This window comes from Coptis chinensis, chromosome 3 (assembly GCF_015680905.1).
Source record: "Coptis chinensis isolate HL-2020 chromosome 3, ASM1568090v1, whole genome shotgun sequence".
NCBI lineage: Eukaryota > Viridiplantae > Streptophyta > Magnoliopsida > Ranunculales > Ranunculaceae > Coptis > Coptis chinensis.
This window is the reverse complement of record NC_141458.1, coordinates 36,225,574-36,246,430: the sequence shown is the minus strand read 5'-3', so window position 1 is coordinate 36,246,430 and position 20,857 is coordinate 36,225,574. Positions and strand designations below refer to the sequence as shown.

The window sequence follows — 20,857 nt, the reverse complement described above, 5'->3', positions numbered from 1 at the left end:
CATATGTTGAGAAATGAAGAAAAAGGTTGGTGTCCAAACAACTTTTTGTCATACGTTCACTAATGTACACGATAACAACATTTTTGACATTCTTTGCGTTCTAAACATAGTATTTTGGTTTATCAGCCAGTTCGGATTGCAAGAGGTTTTGGTATAGATGGTTCCTGGGATGATTTATTGTATGATAGATGGCTATGATGACTTGTTTGGTTGCTATCGATTAAGGACTGTTTATAATGTCTCATTAACCCGTATCTGCTATTGGATATTTGGATCTCTGTAACTCGTTGTCTAGTGAAAATCTATCTGAATGCCCCTAGTCGACTTATGCTGAGTCCAATGGTCCGCAACTCTCTATGTCTATCCCTCCAAAAAATAGTGTTATACAGATAGAGAGTAGATTTTGTTAAATCAATGGTGTGAATAATGTTAGATATAATTGTTTGAATTAGTCTTTCAGTCAGTAGATAAGTCCTAGTCTTCAGGAGGATTTAGAGGCTTGTATAATGTGGTTAGTTATTTCATTTCTGTTTCTGTAAAGGCTATAAATAGCCCCAGTTTACTTTGATCAAATAAGAGATTCCTTCCAGCTACTTTAAGTTTCTCTGCATTCCAATTTCAACAATTGGTATCAGAGCTACCGTAAGGGTCCGGTTGAGTGTGTGCGAGTGATTGTGAGAAGTGTGAGTGAAACAGTTTTTTTTTAGAGTGGATGCTTTTGTGAGAAGTGTGAGCGAAACAAAGTGTGAGCGTGTGTATGTGAGAAGTGTCACAGAGAGATCAAAAATGTCAACCACAGAGAAGTTTCTGAAACCGTCCATTCCGTACTTCGATGGCCATTATGATTGGTGGTCAATGACGATGGAGAATTTTCTGAGGAGCAAGGAGATGTGGAGTTTAGTGGAAGTAGGGATCTCTACACCAGCAATTGGGACATCACCAGCAAGTGAAGCGCAGAGAAAGACTGTGGAGGAGGCCAAGCTCAAAGATCTGAAGGCCAAGAACTACTTGTTCCAGGCGATTGGTAGAGAAATCCTGGAAACAATTCTTGACAAGGGGACGTCAAAGGCAATTTGGTACTCAATGAAACAGAAGTATCAAGGGTCCACGAAGGTGAAAAGAGCACAACTTCAAGCTTTGAGAAGGGAGTTTGAGTTGCTTGCCATGAAAGAAGGAGAAAAGGTAGACAACTTCTTGGGACGAACTTTAACTGTGGTGAACAAGATGAAGGCAAATGATGAGAAAATGGAGCAGAGTACAGTGGTTAGTAAGGTACTTAGATCATTGACGGCCAAGTTCAATTATGTTGTTTGTTCAATAGAGGAGTCAAATGATCTAAGTACTTTGAGCATTGATGAATTGCATGGAAGTCTACTTGTCCATGAACAAAGAATGCAGGGATACCAAGAGGAGGAACATGTGTTGAAAGTAGCTCAGGAAGATAGGTTTGGCAGAGGAAGGGGTCGAGGTGTGTTTAGAGGAGGACGTGGAAGAGGCAGAGGGAGACAACCTCTAAACAAAGCAATGATCGAGTGTTTCAAATGCCATAAATTGGGACACTTTCAAGACGAGTGTCCTGACCTGGGAAAAAAAGGCAAACTATGCTGAGCTAGAGGAAGAAGATGAGCTGTTGTTAATGTCCTATATAGAGCTTCATCAAACAAACAAAGAAGAAGTATGGTTCCTTGACTCTGGCGAGAATCATATGAAGGGAACAAAGAATGGTTCTCAGATTTGGTATAAGATTTCAGTCGGACAGTGAAACTTGGGAATGACACGAAAATGGCAGTGGTAGCAAAAGGAAGGGTAAGGGTGCAATTGAATGGCATAACCCAGGTAATATCTGATGTTTATTATATTCTTGAGCTTAAAAACAATTTATTAAGCATAGGACAACTTCAAGAGAAGGGATTAGCCATTTTAATTCGGGATGGAACCTGTAAAGTATTTCATCCTAGGAGGGGGTTGATTATGCAAACTGATATGAGTAGAACTAGAATGTTTTATCTGTCAGCTTCTATGGCATTCAGGAAATTCTCTGTGTTTACAAGCTGAAGCTATATTGGAGAAAGAAGCTCATATGTGGCATTGTCGTTTTGGGCACTTAAACAACAACGGACTGAGAATGCTTTCTTATAAGAAGATGGTGGTTGGCTTACCCTCTCTGAAGTTTTCAAAGAAGGTATGCACTATATGCTTAACCGGCAAGCAACATAGAATGCCTGTACCGAGAAAGAGTTTGTGGAGGGCGTCAAAGCGACTTCAGCTCGTGCATTCGGATATATGTGGTCCTATTAAGCCAGCTTCAAATAATGGCAAGAGGTACATCTTAAGCTTTATTGATGATCTCACTCGTAAAACTTGGGTTTATTCCTTACATGAAAAGTCGGAAACTTTTGCTACATTCAAAAGTTTTAAGGCTTGTGTTGAGAAGGAGATAGGTGCTTACATAACTTGTTTGAGGACAGACAGGGGTGGTGAATTCTGCTCAAATGAGTTTAGAGAGTTTTGTAAATCACAGGGCATCAGTAGACAACTGACGGCAGCCTTTACTCCTCAGCAGAACGGAGTTGCCGAGAGAAAGAACAGGACAATTATGAATGCTGTTCGATCTATGTTAATTGAGAAGAAAGTTCCTAAAGCTTTTTGGGCCGAGGCAGTGAGATGGTGTGTGCATATTCAGAATCGATGCCCAACAGCAGCAATTGAAAACCAGACTCCATAAGAGGCATGGAGTGGTGAGAAACCAGTGGTGGAGTATTTTCGAATCTTCGGATGCATAGCATATGTTCATGTACCAGATCAAAGGAGGAGTAAGTTGGATGATAAGAGCAGAAAATGTGTTTTTTTAGGAGTTAGTGATGAGTCCAAGGCGTGGAGATTATATGATCCAGTCTCAAAGAAGATCTTCGTCAGCAAGGATGTTGTGTTTGAAGAAGAAGAAAGTTGGGATTGGGGCAGAACGGAGGAAGAAATCAAGCAAGATATATTAGAATGGGAAGATGAAGATGGAAGTGATGGAGAGGATGACCAGAATGAAGAAGCAAATGGTGGAACATGTTCAAACAATTCGAGCAGCAATGGAAAAAGTTCAAACAATTCCAGCAGCAGTTCCAACAGTTTGAGTAGCAACCCGACAGAGTCACCTCCAAATGAGCAAAACTCTAATGTACATGGAGAATTAGCTGAAGGGAGGGGTATACGAGGAAGAAGAGCACCAAGTTGGATGGCGGATTATGAAACAGGGGAGGGATCATTTGAAGATGAAAACTTGAATGCAATGATGGTGACTGAGAATGACCCAATTTCATTTAAAGAAGCAATTAAAAGCAAGAAATGGAGGGAAGCAATGTCAGTAGAAATTGAAGCCATAGAGAGGAACCAAACTTGGGAACTCACTGTGTTACCTAAAGGAGTTAAACCTATTGGAGTTAAATGGGTGTTCAAAACTAAGCTTAACGAAGATGGGGATGTGGAAAAGTTCAAAGCAAGGCTAGTGGCAAAAGGGTATGCACAACGCCATGGAGTAGATTACACTGAAGTGTTTGCTCCAGTGGCAAGATTTGATACCATTTGTATGATACTTGCAGTGGCTGCTCAATTCAGTTGGGAGGTTTTTCAACTCGATGTGAAGAGCGCCTTTCTTCACGGGGAGCTCAAGGAGGAAGTGTTTGTGCAGCAACCCGAGGGATTTATGAAGAAAGGAGAAGAAGAGAAAGTCTATAGACTGAGGAAGGCATTATATGGCCTTAAACAAGCGCCGCGAGCTTGGTACAACAGAATTGAAACGTATTTTGTGCGCGAAGGTTTTGAAAGGTGTCCCAGTGAACACACACTGTTCACAAAGTCGAAAGAAGGTAAAATATTACTGATAAGTCTTTATGTTGATGACTTGATCTTTACTGGGAATGATAGAAGCATGTTTGATGAATTTAAAAATTCAATGATGCTGGAATTTGATATGTCCGACTTGGGAAGATGAAATACTTTCTTGGAATAGAAGTTAAACGAAGGTAACGGATGGAATTTTCATCCGCCGAGAAGATAATACGACCAGAATTATTAGCAAGGTTCGATATGGAGGGTGCTAATGCAGTTGAAGAATCCAATAGTACCGTGTACAAGGTCTGTCCAAGGATGAGGGAGGAGTTAGAGTTGATGAAACTCTATTCAAGCAGGTGGTTGGAAGCCTCATGTATTTGACTGTAACTAGACCTGACTTGATGTATGGTGTTAGTTTGATAAGCAGGTTCATGTCCAGTCCTACTATATCACACTGGCTTGCGGCAAAAAGAATTTTGAGGTACTTAAAAGGTACAACTGATCTTGGGATTTTTTATAAGAAAGGAGAAAGCAGCTTGAGACTCATGGCATTTACAGACAGTGATTACGCCGGTGACTTAGATGATCGGAGAAGTACATCTGGGTTTGTGTTTATGTTGGGGTCTGGTCCAGTCTCTTGGTGCTCAAAGAAACAACCAGTGGTTGCTCTCTCGACTACGGAAGCAGAGTATATAGCAGCAGCATTGTGTGCATGTCAGTGTGTTTGGCTCAGAAGGGTGGTGGAGAAGCTTGGAATTAAAGAGAAATCAAGCACTATGATTATGTGTGATAACAGCTCCACTATACAGTTGTCTAAGAATCCAGTGTTTCATGGGAAAAACAAGCATATTGATGTAAAATTCCATTTCTTAAGAGATTTGGTGAACGAGAGAGTCGTTGAGCTGAGCTACTGCAAATCTCAAGATCAAATTGTAGATATTATGACAAAACCAATAAAGCTGGAGCAGTTTGAGAAGCTTCATGGAATGCTTGGAGTGACTGAAGTAAGCTAAGTGCAGATGTATTAGCTTAAGGGAGGGAATGTTAGATATAATTGTTTGAATTAGTCTTTCAGTCAGTAGATAAGTCCTAGTCTTCAGGAGGATTTAGAGGCTTGTATAATGTGGTTAGTTATTTCATTTCTGTTTCTGTAAAGGCTATAAATAGCCCCAGTTTACTTTGATCAAATAAGAGATTCCTTCCAGCTACTTTAAGTTTCTCTGCATTCCAATTTCAACAAATCCTACGCTATTTGAACTGGCGCGGTTTGAAACCCAAGTTTTTTTCAACGCCACTTCGACCAGCGCGGAATGAAAACAAAAAAATAATAATTTAAACCAGTCGGCATCTCTTCAAATGGCGTAGAATAGAAACCCAAATTTTGCAAAAGACGAAATTACCCATGCGCCCTCTTAAACATAACTAGCAAAAGACGATACATCCGTAATAAAATAAAAATTGTGGGGGTAGTGTAGTAATTCGTTGTTCTCATAATTAACATGTGGTTTGGTGGGGACACTTTGCAAACCACTCACTTCAAATGGCGCGGTATAAAATTATATTTTATATTCCACGCCACTTCAAGTGGTGCCGTTTGAGTTTTTACAAACCACGCCATTTCAACTCACGTGGAATGCATTCTTCATTCCTAAATAATACTCTCAATATATATAAAGTTATATAGAGATAGGAGGAGAAAACCACCGCAACTCCCACCGATTTTAAGGGAATGCGAAGCCATTGCACCCAGCTTTATGGGAAATAACTCCCGTTAAAATCAGTAAGTACTACACTACTACATTGACACAAGTATGCAAACCGTGCTACGTATCGAGGTTTTTTTTTTCCTGAAGTCTTGAAACCCATCATTCGAGATTGATAATTAGCATGGTTATTTTAGATTCTAATTGTAATTACATAGGGAGGCACATCTAATTTAATATAAGGGATAATTATGTTATTTAAGTGACATTAGGGAGTTTTTTTTTTCAAATTATTAATAAAAGAGGGTTTGTTCTAAATTCAAGGAGAAAAATGGAAAATAATTATATAATTTAATTTAAATTACATTAGGGGTTATTCTAAATTATTAATAAAGGGGGATTTTCTAATTTTTGTGAGGGAGGTGTTTATAAATTGAGCAAATAGGGAGATTTCAATTTGCATACTCGATAGTGGAGAGTGGGTTATAGTGTAGAGACAAGTATGCAAACCTTACTATGCATCGGTTTTTTTAAGTCTCGAAACCTGTCCCTCCAGGTCGATAGTTAGCATGGTTTTTTTGGATTCTAATTGTAAATGGTAATCGTAATTATATATGAGACACTCATTTATTTATTTATTTAAACAAAATGAGAGATAATTATGTTATTTAAGTGATATTAGGGAGATTCTTTTAAATTATCAATAATAAAATAGGACTTGTTTTAATTTCAATGTGAAAAATAGGAGTAATTATTTAATTTAAGTGACATTAGAGAGGTGTTTCTAAATTATTAATAAACAAAAAGACCTTATTCAAATTATATTAATAAAAATGGAACTTATTCGGTATTTCTAAATTAAATAAAGGTATTTGTTATTGACAGACCCCATATTAGGGGTGGGAATTTGGCTCTAACGACCCTAATCCGGCCCTGACCGACCCGACCCTAAGCCCTATAAAGCCCTTACAACTAAAGCCCTCACAGAGTTTAGGACAGGGCCGACCCGGCCCTAATGCCTTCTAAGGCAGGGTCAGGGCTAAGGTTCTGAAACATAGGTCCGACCCTAACTAAGCCCTAGTTATAATTTCACTATAAAATACACAACTAAAACTATCCAACTCCTTGTTACATATTTTCAATTAAAATAACATTGTCCTTTGTAATTTATCACTTACCGTATGGGTACTTCTAATAACTTGTCTTATATCATAAAAACTTGTAAACCTAATTGTTTCTATCTCACAACTCACGTACACCTCACAACTCCCCGTCTAACCTAGTCGCCAAGAACAATAATGGGCACTAGGCACTGGGCACTAGCCTAATGAAAAATAGGTTGACATCAGTAAAAACTCATTCCATACTCTTATTTGTCTTTGTGTTATTCAATGTTAAATGTAATTTTGGTGAGATTTGAGTACAAAAAATAACGAATTTATGTTAGTGAAAGCTCATTCCAAAATGTGTCTTGTGCATTTTAACTGTAATTTTGAAATATAAATATGAGTCTCTATGTACTTCAGTTTATTAGATTGTGGATATGCATTTTAAATTGTTGGACTTATCAAGAATTATTACTAGATTGGTTGTTATTCAAATTTCAAAGTGGTGGGACTTTGAGTTTGCAAATCTTTGAAATTTTTTTGTAATATAAATGAGTTTTAAAACTGATGCAGTAAAAAGAAGAAAATATATAGGCCCGGCCCGACCCGGCCTTAAACTGTTAAAGAGGGCTTAGGGTAGGATCAGGGCTTGAAATTTAGACTTATTACCCTAGGCCGACCCGCCTTTATGGACTTTAGGGGCGGCCGGCCGCCCCTAATAACTGAAAGGCTTTAAATGTTTAGGGCCGGGCTAACTCGACCCGGCCCATTGCCCACCCCTAACCCATATTGTGTTGGGCAGACTCCAACAAAAAAAACAATTATTACAAGTGTGCCATTGGTCCTAAAAAATCTAAAAAAAAACAATTATTACAAGTATGCCATTGGTCCCAAAAAAGTTGAATTCGAAAACCCCAAACTTAAACGACCGAATTTGGAGTCGTTTTGGACTAAGTCCCAAACAACTTGGCCACACCGTTTGGGACTTAGTCCAAATGACCCGGCCACACCGATCAAGAGCCCAAAAAACAGAATTTTAATTTTTTTTTAAAGTTCAAATCCCAAAACCATATGGCTACACACGATGCGGATCGAGTCCAAAACGATGTGGCCATGTTGTTTGAGATTTGGACTTAGAAAAAAATGGTCACACCGTTTGGACTTAGAAAAATTCCCATTGATATGGCCACACCGTTTGGACTAAGTCTCCAACGATATGGCTACACCGTTTGGATTTAGTCAAAAACGATGTGGCCATGTCGTTTGGGATTTGAACTTTGAAAAAAAATATAAAATTCTGTTTTTTGGGCTCTTGATCGGTGTGGCCGGATCGTTTGGACTAAGTCCCAAACGGTGTGCCCAAATCGTTTGGACTAAGTCCCAAACGGTGTGGCCAAATCATTTGGGACTTAGTCCAAACGACCTAGCCGGATCGTTTAAGTTTGGGGTTTTGAATTCAATTTTTTGGGGACCAATGACATACTTGTAATAATTGTTTTTTTTTATAGATTTTTTGAAACCAATGGCACACTTGTAATAATTGTTTTATTTTTAGGAGTCTGCACAACACAAATTGGGGTCCGGCAGTAATAGACCCATAAACTTAAATAAATAAGGAGATTTAAATTTGCCTACTCAGAAGTTGAGGAGGCTTCCGAATGACTTCCGAATGACTAGGCTATCATATAGTGCGAGATTTCTTGACAGAAAATTGGAATTTATTGCGATCTTTTGTTCTATAATTGCACTATGCGTTTCATAATTTTAACAATTAAACTGTACTCTTCAATTGCTCTTAAGTCCACTTCATTTCTCACAATCTGAGGGAAGAACAACCAGAAACCGGTAATCCCCACAAATCCAATAGTCAATGGCGTAGATATTACCGGATGCAACCGCCACCTGTCGGCCAACGCTTTCTTGACTACAATCTCTAATGCTGTACACACTCCGTGGAGAAAGAAAAACCACGTCACCTCCCACGTGGGAGCCACTCGTGTTGCATAGTAGTAGATCAGCTCATGCATTAGCCCAGACACAATGAATGTCGACACCATACCAATCAGTAAGGCCCACTTTTTCCCTACAATAAGCGTACAAATACTGCGTATAGGATCATATACAGTGGGTCGTAGAATACTGGTAACCATAAGATTCCATCTTCTACCCCAAAAATCTTGTAAAGAGGTCGATAAGTATGGGTCATCAAACTGTGGCTCGATCTCGAATCCCAATATGACCCGAGCAGGGGCAGCACTCATGGCTAATACAATATCCACAGCAAAGTATATATGGCAACAATAAAGGGCTAGGATCAAATTTTGATGAATATATTGTCTATAGTCATAGATTTTGATCACCAAAGCTAGAAGTAAGACCTTTATAGCATAGTTTAAAGGTGATCTGAGGCCTCTTTTGGATGTTTGATGAGATGTGTGTTCTTTGTCTTTTATCTTGATGGGAAGACAAGCTATAAAAATGAAACTAAGGAGAGACATAGTTGAATCAGATGATTGTGATAAAACACCCTGATTGAATGCAAAGAGAATGAGCTTAAAATTGCAAAGCCAAGTTATGAAAAATGAGGTAATTGTAACTAAATGCACAGATGACAGATTTAATGGGAGAACGGTGAATAAAAAGATTATAGGAAGTAGAAAAACAAGTCTAAATGCTCCTGCTGGGATCTTTCTAACTATAAAGTAACAGAAATTTAGAGATGCAAAAACTGTTATCCATACCTTGACTAAGCTCTTGATCTCATTCTCTCCCTCCATTTTCTCCATTTTCTCCCTTTTCACCCTTTACTCTTGCTTTGTGATCATCTGAAAGTCTACCCTATTTAATATATCATTTTAAGGGATCTATTCTACTGCCCATGTGGTCTTTTGTAAAATACTTAGCTACTGAATATTGCTATCTCTACCTCTTTAAATGCAATCTCTACCAAATATTGCAATATCTCTGTCTCATAATAAAAATGATCTGACTTCCAAGTTAAAAAAAATCAATTCCAAATTTAAATCGCAGATTCATTTTCTTACTTAGTATGGAAATCGTACAAAAAGTGGAATAATATTTTATAACTAAAAAAGACCTGACAACTGTTTCTCCCTTTTGCTTATTTATTCCTCCTGAAAAAGAAAGCCAGTCTGAGAATCAGAGATCTAACAACAGAAACAGAAGTGATTATCACAGTACACTGAGACCCTTGTCGGTTATCACTTATCACTTATCACTTATCACTTATCAGAGAAGCACAGTAGCGTCGATGGTAATTTAATATTCATATTAGTTACCTCTATAATAATATGTAGCATAGCTTACAATTGAGAGGAGAGCGGTAGGTGACAGTGTGACACTGTCAACTTTGATTGTCCCTTTTAATTGTCGCCTAAAACAGTTGCCACAAAAGAATTATGAGCTGAAAATACGCCAAACATATGCATTTTTAAGATTGTGCTTTAAGTTTACTTCTTGTTGAAAAAGAGCATCTTTATAATAGCAACAAAAAAAACACTAAAATTTTGAACCAAACCAAACACTAAACCAAAAAAACACCAACCATATTTAAAAACAACATCAAATTTTTGACATCAAATAATGCGGTTTTGGATAAACCGCGCCATATAGCCCACATAGTTTTTCCAACACTGCGCTAGTGAAGCCCATCTTAAAAGCCCAAGCCCACGCAGTTTTTCAAAAACCACGGCATCAACTTTTTTATTTATTTTTCTTTCCCAATCTCTAGCGTGATTGAAGCCCACAATCTAGCCCAAGCCCAGCAAAACATTTCTGGCGCGGTTTTGGCAAAACCACGTGATTGAAGCCCACAATCTAGCCCAAGCCCGACTAAAACCGCGCGGTAAACCGCGTGAGTGATTTGATACAGCACCAAAACTAGAACCAAATATTGGCCGAGTTGGTGTTTGGTTTGGTGTTTTTTTGGTGTTTTCATCAACATGTGACTCTTCTGAAATTGAAAAAACACCAAATTGTTGAAAATTGTTTGATGCTAAATTAGTATCACTCCTAAAAATGCTCTAACAATGCTCTAACGTAGAGTGTTTATATTTAGTGCTTCATAATTGTGACAGCAAGCCAAGAGATTCCGCTTACAAATATATAACATGTCTAGAAACTAGAAAGTGAAGCATGAATACGACTCAAAGCTGTACTACTAACTACTCTATTATGTAACTCGAAGTTGTACACTTGTACTACTAAGTCTATTATGAGCTGTAACGTTTTTCTATACATAGTATTTTCTTTCTACGGACGACACAACAATGTTCGTCGAATTGCTTTGTGCATTAGCTACCCTTTGCTTCTTCTTGTCCAGAGTTTTAATTCCAAAATACTTACCTAGTTTTCTACGACCTGAAGAGGGTCTTAGATACCTTTACACTCTAAGAACAATACTGGAATATATCCAGATTGTGTATGGTACTCAATCACCTACCATTTCACATATTCTATATCCTTGAGACCAATTGATAGAAGGAAATGTATATTAGTTTGATTGGTCATTAAGATAACCATGATAACCATGATGCCTCTCATTGCCTCACATGTTTGAGCCAGGCTGTATTTTAGGACAAGTACACGATCATACTAGTATAATAGAGATCTTTATATTCAAGTCTATTATGCCCTCTATTTGGCTTCAACAAATTCAATAATCCTCTCACCATTGAGGATTTACTTAGCAGAAATTGATCAACAGATAACCTGACCAAATCCTTTCCTCTGTCATTCATGCCTGTACTGCCGAGTATTATACTAAGTACTCTTATCCGTCTTATTTACCATTATTTGTACTGGACGTATGGGAGAATCAAGCTGCTGCCACCCCTGCCGAAAAGATCCTTGGAGCTGAGCAAGGAGATAAAGAGTAATCAAATGACTTCAGTGCTCCTGACACACATTTCTTCTGTCTGCGTTCATCACTTAAAATCTGTTTGCATCTGCATTCTGCACTACAGAAGGCTTTATCCCCTCTGCAAACGGAGAAGAAGCCATATTAGCATAGTGTCCATGGAGAGAAGAGGACACCAAATATCCACAAAAACAAAATTAATAGGTAATACATTAAAGAGTTTGCTAAAACACATGGAAGAGGAAGAGGCAAACGAAATCCAGAAACTTCCCAGCTATAATTGACGATAAGTAAATTTAAAAGCCAACAGCACCAAGTAGTTCCAACTATGACAGACCCCAGTTAGCAATGGAAGAGAAAGGATATAGGAAAGAACTTTAGGAGTTAGATCTACTGCACATTACGAAATTTCTGCATGTTCCAACCCCGGAATACTAATTAAAACAGAACAGGATAAGATTGTGATCAGGACATAAAATTATATGACCGTCAGACGTTCAATCTAGCTTATATTTTTCAGTAAAGGAAGATTCTAAGCTATTAAGAATTCTGGAACTTCCACTGCGTCGATTTATGAATCTTATGGTAATGAATCACACCAAGATCAACCATCTGATACAACTCTTATTGATAAACAAATCTAAAAGCATAAGTCCACAAAGAATACAAGAATCAAGATGATGTCCACGGTACAAAAGCATTCACGTGACTATAGTAGTATAGTTTTCTTTCTAGAATTTTCATGCACGGCAATTTAGGAACAGTTGTTACCCTAGTTACTTCCTGATATAGAAAGCTAGTTACTTCATGCAACAAAAATTAATTTGAAGTACTTGAGGCAAGAGAAAGATCAAGGTTATTCATCTCTGGAACTCCAAGGATCAAGGAATGATAGTCAGCATAGAGATTCAACTTCAAATCAATCGGACCGTCTAACATCCATATTTCTAAACCAGCTAAGGTTCACAAAACCTAGTCCAATGATAACACGCGACCATATGGTTAAAGAGAACATTTTTAACAAACATTTACAGCTCTTCCCTTGCAGGCAACTAGCACTCTTGGTAATGAAGCCGTATTCTCAATGAGACTTTCACATAGAATCAAACAGAATATCATTGTTGAAATGAAGTAATTGGTTTCACTGCTCCAAACCAATCGATCACAGGCTATAAAAGAACTGAAGATGGGAAGACTAACAAACCAATTACAGAACTTTGAATACCCTTCGGAATGAAAACTGAGCTCAGCTCACCCACCATCCCCCCCAAACCACCACCCAAAAAAAAAGTGCTACACTTTCATTTAGAACTTTAGCAATGAGGTGAATAACTAAACAACGAAGTTTAAAATCATACAGCTGTAAATAGGAAAATAACAAAAAAGAAGATTCGGCATATCGAGTGCAACAGGACCAAGCCAAACCGAGTCAAGCGAATCAGCTAAAGAACAAGGATAAAATCAATTTAGGCCTTTTTATGGCAGAAAGAACAGAACATCTTACTGACAGAGATCACATTTTCATTTTTCCTGGACTACGGTAGTAGAAAAGTAAACTGGCAAAACAACGAAATAACTCGGACTACTAAGCTTTTTCTTTTTTTAGTAGAAAAACAACAAGTGCAGATACGTTCTCTTGGACAAGCGGCAGCCTACCTTATGGAAGTGATAAGCTGTCAATGCCAATGGGTAATAACTTCAGAAAGCACAACTGTGTATGGATGATTGGGAACATATCACTTCAACATCAATTAAAACCATGACAATCGACAGGGACTAGAACAGAGGTATTAACCTGAATAAATGACGTATTCCTTAATCTTATTCATAGTTCCACAAATTCGTGGAAATTTCCAAGCTACAAACTCATCGAATAAACAATCAAACATTGATTAAAATATTAAATCAGATCTTGCTTGAAATAGCGCGCAATTTGCTCTGTTTGCATTATAGCCTTCCAAAAACAGCTTAAGAAGAACGGGATTGGCAAGTACATATGTAGTGATTCTTCAAATATACAAATAATCAGACTGGCACAAAAAAACCTTAAATATAATGGTAGGCAAAATCTGATATCAAAGATTGTATTGGCATCCAATCAAACAAATAAAAGCCAATGAACATGATGGAAAAAAGCATTGTAAAAAATATGCTTAAACATTATATTTTCCACATTCAACTCAAAATCAGAAAGTAATTGATTAAAAAAAAATTGGTTAAACATTAAGTTTTAGACATTTTTATACCTGTACATGAAAATGTCCAGTCCATGAAGCTTCTTCTTGCAAAGATAACAAGAAGTCAAAAAATCAGCAGACTGAAACAACATTATTCCTTGTCCAGTATCCTTTAACGGCGACGTAAAGAACACTCCTCCTCCTCTATAACCAGACTTCCCCGAAATCCTCTCATCATCAAAATACTCCTTCTTTCTCCCATGACCCAAATTTGAAACCACACAAGTATAACTCTCAGATAACTCCATCACCTCATCTTTCTCCACAACGGGTTTACTTAAAACTATTGGAATCGGTTCTGATTTGGACATTTTATCGAGTTTAGTAGTAGTCTTAACAGATGAAATAACATCTTGATGGGCATCATTCATAGCAGCTACTATTCCAAGACCAACAACTCCATATTCAAAATTTCTTGGAGATTTGCTTGAATTATTTGAGCCATTTTCATCAGAAAAGTTGGTGAACAGAGAGAGATTAATTGATGGTCTTTTGTTGATAGAAATAGTTGGGATCATTTTTTTTTTTGAAATTTATTTATGGAGGAAAAAGATTCTGAGTTTAGTAGATTGAGTGGTGCACAAGAAACAGTCTCCACCCACACTTGTACACAATTATTTCTTAATTACTCATAATTAATTTCGATGATTTTAAATGGTAATATTAAAACACACATTAATTTGTTGTTTATCGTGGATTTGTTTTTTATTTAAACACAAGTCTTTTCTCTTTCTTCCACAAGACTCCAACCCATTTCCATTCAGATAATTACTTCATTAAAACTATTATTATTCTCGTTAAAAACCAACGTGCACTTTTGTATAATATAATGTAATAAGTATCATTTATACTTTTAATAAAAAAAATCATGTTTTTTAAAGTTAAAAATCTCTTGGATCACTAAACAAATCACATGTAAAGATGTGTTATATAGACCATTGAAACTGCCATCACTATGATTAGAATAAAATAATTGTGATTCATACATCTTAGTGCCCCAAAGAAAACAAAAGGTATGTGAAAGTGGAAGCTTTTAATTTTTTAATGATCCCACCAACTTATTTTGAATTATTTAATCTATCTATCTGGGATCAATGGGATCAATGTAGTTTATTTGGGAATATGGAGGCTATAATAAGATATACAAAATTATAAAGGAGTTGAGATCTCTACAACCGGGTACAGAAATCATCTCTGTAACCGTGTTATCTCGCCGTTGATCCAAATCCGAAATGTGTGTGTGCCTCGATACCTGTGTGTGTGCGCCGAGATACGAAATGTGTGTGTGTGGTATAGAGATCAATCTCTATATCCGGTTATAGAGGAACCGCTCTCAATTATAAAAGTATTGATAATTCTTATGATTTCACTCCACAATAAAGAAAAAAGCTTGTCACATTATTCTCGTGCACCCTTTAGAAAAAACAACATAAAAATTAGAGAAGATTGTTAGACTTTTTATCAACCAATCAATTTGCTCCCTTTTACATAGAAACACACAAGAAATTTACAATGCAACTAAAGTGTAAAACCATTCCACATTGAGCACTTGCTAACCCACCCCACTAAAGTGTAAAACCATTCCACATTAGCAGAGGTAAAAAAAAATGTCGGACACTGTGACAGCTCCACGGTTAGCTCCAATGTGCCGCATTTTACGTAGTTTAGACAAAAAGCAAAAATATTTCAAGTTTAGCCCAAGGACCAATGGGCTCTCAAAAGATTACCCAAAAACAAAAGCTCTCAAACAAGGGCAACATATAGCTCTTTTGTGATGAATGTTGACTATTTGTAGTTTGGTAGGACTCAGTTAATTTTTTTAATTTCTATTATAATTTCCATTTTTGTAAAAACAAGTATTTTAAGTTATTGTTGACTAAGTACACCCTTGCGGGTTATTTAAGCATGGGAGCGAATTTCTGGAAAAATGTGATTGGCCCAAGCCATTGGAATTGATCCCACTCAACCACGTCAGTCATCTCATTTTCTCTATTTATTTATATTAAAATAAAAAAATAAATTGTACGCATTTTCTCTATCTGTGTTATGCCATCATTTCCCTATTAGTGTCGTCCCATTATTTTACAGCGGAAAGAGTAAACCTATTAGTGTTATCCCATGAATCCATGTGTGATTTTTGAACCACTCCTTTCCCTCTACCTCTCTCTCTCTCTCCAAAATCTTTGCAATTTTTCAAATATATATATATATATATATATTTTAGAACATAGTTTAGGGTTGAGGATTTCAAGGACAATAAAGAGCACTTGTACAGATTAAATTCTCTTTTAATGGACTACTTGAAAATTTTAAACCTTTATTTATCTTCTTCCAAATCACATACCCATTGAGTGAGTTTCTCATCCAATGGAAAGGTATAAAGAAGGTACATCCAAACTTCACCAACATCAACTATATCGGTGAAAGTTCCTCCTAAAAGCTGGTTTCACATGAACACTAAACCATTCCGGTCATCATCGGTAGGTCTATCCAATATTCTCCATCATTTTCACCTCCATTAAGCATGTTAGAGCTGTGCAATCAATGGGTAGTACAAACAACCAACCAAACTCATCTCCAGTAACAAATCCCATCTATTTGTTTATCTAGTAGAGGGGTTTGGATAGACTGTGGTTAGAATGTGGCTACAAAGGTTCGTGCCTATATCCCACCCCCATATATATATTTTCTGACCTCGCATTAAATGCTCATGAAATTTTTTCCTTATTTATCTTATTTGGCATACATCGTGAGTTTCTCATCCAATGGAGGTATAAAGAAGGTACATCTCTCACCATTACACATGCTGGCTAGGTAGTAAGCTACTCTATTTGTTTATCTATAAACATGGATGTATGAAATGCATAACCCCTGTGTTAACCCTTTAATAGCTAGGACTGTATTCATACAGTACCAAGGTGGTGTTTATGTTCCCTTTAGGATATTGATGGCACTCTGAGAGTCAGATGCTACACAATCTCCTTCTTCCCAAGCAAAGTGCAACCTTGCAAACAATATAGAATCCCTTGGAGTTCCTGGTATAATACGGATCTCATGCCTCCTTCTCCAGTATAGGCTAGTAAGATTTCTCCATTTGCATCTCGTATTGCCCCACCAATACCTATTGTAAAGTCATTCATAAACCCATCAGAATTTAGTTTGACTGCATTTTTAGTTGGCTTGATCCATGAGCATGGAGTGGGCTCTTTTCCCTTGAAATTTTGCAATTTCATATTTGTTTGAAGTGTTGTTATATTAAACGATGATTACCGTAGATTAGTGTTTGTTGGTTGAGGTGGTGGCGATTGGTTAGCGATTAGTGGGGGACATCAATCGTGTAAATATTTTTAATTAAGATGGAAAATCCTACCATCTTTTCAAAAGATTTTTTAAGTTAATTAATTAAGTACATGTTTTTACAATTTGACGCACATACTTTCAAGTATATAGAAAGTGAAATTCCTTTAGTAGAGCAGCCGACTCTACAACAGAAAAAGTGCTTCATCCTGATTTCATCGTGTAGGCAGTCTATTAAGAAACACAGAAGTGTTTAACAACCCTGAGAGAAACGTTAGATTGAGAAAAAATAGTTCTAGGAAGCTCAACTTTATTTGTGCCAGTATTTGTAGTCAATTATACCATTTTTCTATGGGGTATAAGGACAAGATAGTAGGTGTTTAATACCTCTAGAACACAGGCAAGTTTCAAATTACCTAGCAAAAGAAAAAGAAAAAATATACAAAAATTATAAGAGTAAACATGTAGGGAATGTTACTCACTGCAAGATAACAATGCTAAACACTACCAAGGCCAGACGACAAAAGAGCGGAAAAGTTGGAAAAACCGCGCATAGTTGGTACAACTAGTAGAGAATAAACTTGATTGGTAAAAATACAAAACATAAACCTACTTTTATGCTACACTTGCACGAATATTTTGTTGTTTCAATTCATTCATGTTTTTTTTTCCACATTGAAATAGAATCTGACACTGCACATTGTTGTATATATCGTTTACTTTCTTTGTAAATAACTCAAAGACTATGTAATTCATCTTTTTGGATAATCAGATAATTTCTTTACCTCAAAGAATAAAATGTTTGAGAACGGTAATCAATCACAACTACATCTGAAGAGATGGTGGTTTGAATCCCCACAATCTGTTGCTCTCCCTTATATTTTACTTGCAGTTTGATTATTAAAAAACTATTGTATATTTTTTTGCCTAGCAATCAAATTAATGTTTGGAAGAAGTAGATCCACGTATAATTAGTGTTTGTATTGGAAAACCAAAGGCGTGTGAAAGTGGAATGCTTTTGATTTTTTAATGATTTTTTTTTGCTCGGTAGCGTTTGATTTTTTAATGATCCCACCAACTTATTTTGAATTATTAATCTATTTATATGGGATTAATGTAGTTTATTTGGGAATATGGAGAGCTATAGTAAAATACACAAAATTATAAAAGTATTGATAATTTGTATGATTTCACTCAACAATAAAGAAAAAGGTTGTCACACTATTCTTCTGCACCCTTTAGAAAAAACAACATAAAAATTAGAAAAGATTGTTACGCTTTTTATCAAGCAATCACTTTACCACCTTTTATATAGAAACACACAAGAAATTTATAAGCTTGCAACTAAAGTGTAAACCATTCAACAAATACAAGAAGCAAAAATATTTCAAGTTTAGACTAAGGACCTAATGGGCTCTTAAAAGAAAGTTTCCGAATACTTTGAAGTTTCATGACAATGTTTGAGAGAGAGATAGTTTTTCAATTTGTTTTTTAGCCTTAATTTAATTTTTGGAATATAGCTAAAATAATAATAATAATAATAATATATATCTCATTCTTTTTTCAGCGTTAGCAAAACTGGAAGAACATGGGATAAAAATACTTGAACTCCAATAATTAAGTAGTAGAAGATTAATGGGTTAATAGTGGGTTAATGGTTTTTCAGCGTTAGTTATTAAATAAATATTAATAGTTTCTTGTTTTTTGCAGACATGGGTAGGGTTATTTTTATTCTAGTTTCAATCAACTTGCTCAACATGTCTATTTTCAAAAGTCTATCGAAAAGCCAAAGTTCATCAAAAAACAAAATAGTGTGTCGAGTCGTCACAAAGAATATCAGAGTCACCATAAGGTCATAGTTGTATAAGACCATGACAATAACATTTAAACTCCAACACAATAAACTATATAAAAAATGGTAATTAAATTTGGGAGAAAGGGTAAAAATGTAAATGATATAGTGAGTTGTCACATCTCACTTTTTTGTTTTGATTGTTTTGCCCTATTCTTTTACTATATTGATGATTTTAATTACCTCTTTTTATGCTTTAAACAAAACGCACAACGTGTGTGCACCCATCTTGTCTGAATATAGTACATAAAACTACTCTGATCATCCCAAAATTGACACTCCCACACAAAAGAAACATCAAAGGTAACATCTCACCTAAACATCAATGAACTAGAATAGAGTACACCCAACATAAAGATCACACCGCACCATCCTTCCAAAAGTCCCAAAATTTATTTTTAGGTTTTGTAACATTTATGAATTTTTAGAAAATTTCTTTTTATAGACTTTCAAAACTATAGTCATTATCAAAAGCATTTTCGAGCTTTTTGAGGCGAAAGTGGAAACGCTTAGTCCTACAGGTGAGTTAAAATTAAAAAGATAGTATTCAATTTTGTTACAACTGTTTTCATATAGCTTAAAAACCAAATAGTTTTGAATGTTATACAAAAATGGTCACCTTATTATGTTTGGCATGGCATGGGAGTTTGCTTCTAGTTTGCACCTTATAAAACGTGCAACATAAATCTATTATAGTCCAGTGATATGATGTCGTTTCACACAGTTATTTACATTGTGATGTTGTAGATTAGTGTTGCTAGAGTTAGTTGGTTGAGGTGGCGGCGACTGGTGGACATCGTATAAACATATTTAAGATGGAAAATCCTGCCATCTTTTCAAAAGATTTTATGAGTTAATTAAGTATATTTTTTTTACAATTTGGCGCACAAACTTTCAAGTATGAAAAAAGGAATACGTTCATATCTAAAAGTTACCTTGCATGTTCTTGCCCCTCCTAGATTCACTGTATTCTCTGCAATGATTGGTTTTCTAACACTGAGGGGTCGTTTGTTTTTCTAAGCCTCTGAATTCTGAATGTTGAATGCTGAATGACCCACATTTTGAATGCTGAACTTAGAAAAACATGTTTGTTTTCTGTCAGAATGACGACTCTGAATGCTGAAATATAAATCATTTAGGCATTTTTACCCTTGCAATCTATTTTGAACACTAACTTGATTACTTGTAAAACAAAAGAGTTAAAATAAAAAAATACATAGAAGCATAGACGAATGCAGTTTTGAATAAAAACAAATATTTGCATAGTCTACTCACTAAGAAGAAACTCATGGTGAAAAATTCCGTGCAGTTTCATATCCTAAATGGGAACTGAGTAAGTGCACTTATTGTGGGTACAGAGATAAAGAACTATGTAAATGAGGACAAAATTATATTATCTCCAGCTACTAATTGTGAGTTCTCTACAAAGTTTGCAGACGATGCTTTAGGAACACCAAGAGCACAGGTAAAATGGTATAACATGGTTTGGGGTCAATTGGATGTACCAAAGCACTCTGTTGCCTCATGACAGTTCTTCTCAGTTAGTCTACCAAACTGTCAGAGATGTCTACTAGGTGAACCAAAGAAATATATGCAGCAGAAACTAGTTATAGTCAAAAGTTTTCATAAGCAAAAGTCATTAATTAGGCAAAAGTCGCTAAAAGACAGAATATACAATATGCTCGTAGCGTGTTTGTAATTTACACAAGCTAGAGATTGAATGTTTCTTGCAAAAGTAGATCGAGAATAAAATAAAATCATCACCTGAACCATGAAGCCTGAACTACATCATTGCATCAGAATGCACGCAGGGCAACAATAGTGAACTACAAGATACATGTTTAGTGATAACTTAGAAGGCACGCCAAAGGCCCAAAGCCATTCCATTAAACCACAACTCGCGCACAAGATGATTGGCATGTATCTCCCTCTCCAACCAACAGTTGAACAGGACCCCCCCT

General features: G+C 36.3%; 2 protein-coding genes and 1 pseudogene across 4 annotated transcripts; 1 reads left to right on the top strand and 2 right to left on the bottom strand.

The window, feature by feature from the left end:
• The first annotated feature begins 433 nt into the window (after window positions 1-433).
• On the top strand, window positions 434-1,669 carry LOC147509420 (uncharacterized). The gene has a single exon (XM_086601724.1). It carries the CDS (start codon window positions 787-789, stop codon window positions 1,606-1,608), a length of 822 nt encoding a protein of 273 aa, XP_086457850.1. The 5' UTR covers window positions 434-786; the 3' UTR covers window positions 1,609-1,669.
• A 6,658-nt stretch (window positions 1,670-8,327) lies between these two features.
• LOC147509419 (putative long-chain-alcohol O-fatty-acyltransferase 5 pseudogene) lies at window positions 8,328-10,095 on the bottom strand (annotated as a pseudogene). Of its 2 annotated transcripts, none has more exons than XR_015218489.1 (2): window positions 9,959-10,095; window positions 8,328-9,765 (listed from the first exon to the last, which is right to left on the bottom strand). The product of XR_015218489.1 is annotated as a putative long-chain-alcohol O-fatty-acyltransferase 5 pseudogene, transcript variant X2 (transcript). The 2 variants fall into 2 exon arrangements; XR_015218488.1 differs by having other exon boundaries at window positions 9,931-10,083.
• A 1,029-nt stretch (window positions 10,096-11,124) lies between these two features.
• On the bottom strand, window positions 11,125-14,644 carry LOC147509418 (FCS-Like Zinc finger 14-like). Its single transcript, XM_086601721.1, has 2 exons — window positions 13,757-14,644; window positions 11,125-11,631 (listed from the first exon to the last, which is right to left on the bottom strand). Exons 1-2 carry the CDS (start codon window positions 14,263-14,265, stop codon window positions 11,469-11,471), a joined length of 672 nt encoding a protein of 223 aa, XP_086457847.1. The 5' UTR covers window positions 14,266-14,644; the 3' UTR covers window positions 11,125-11,468.
• Between the last annotated feature and the right edge of the window lie 6,213 nt (window positions 14,645-20,857).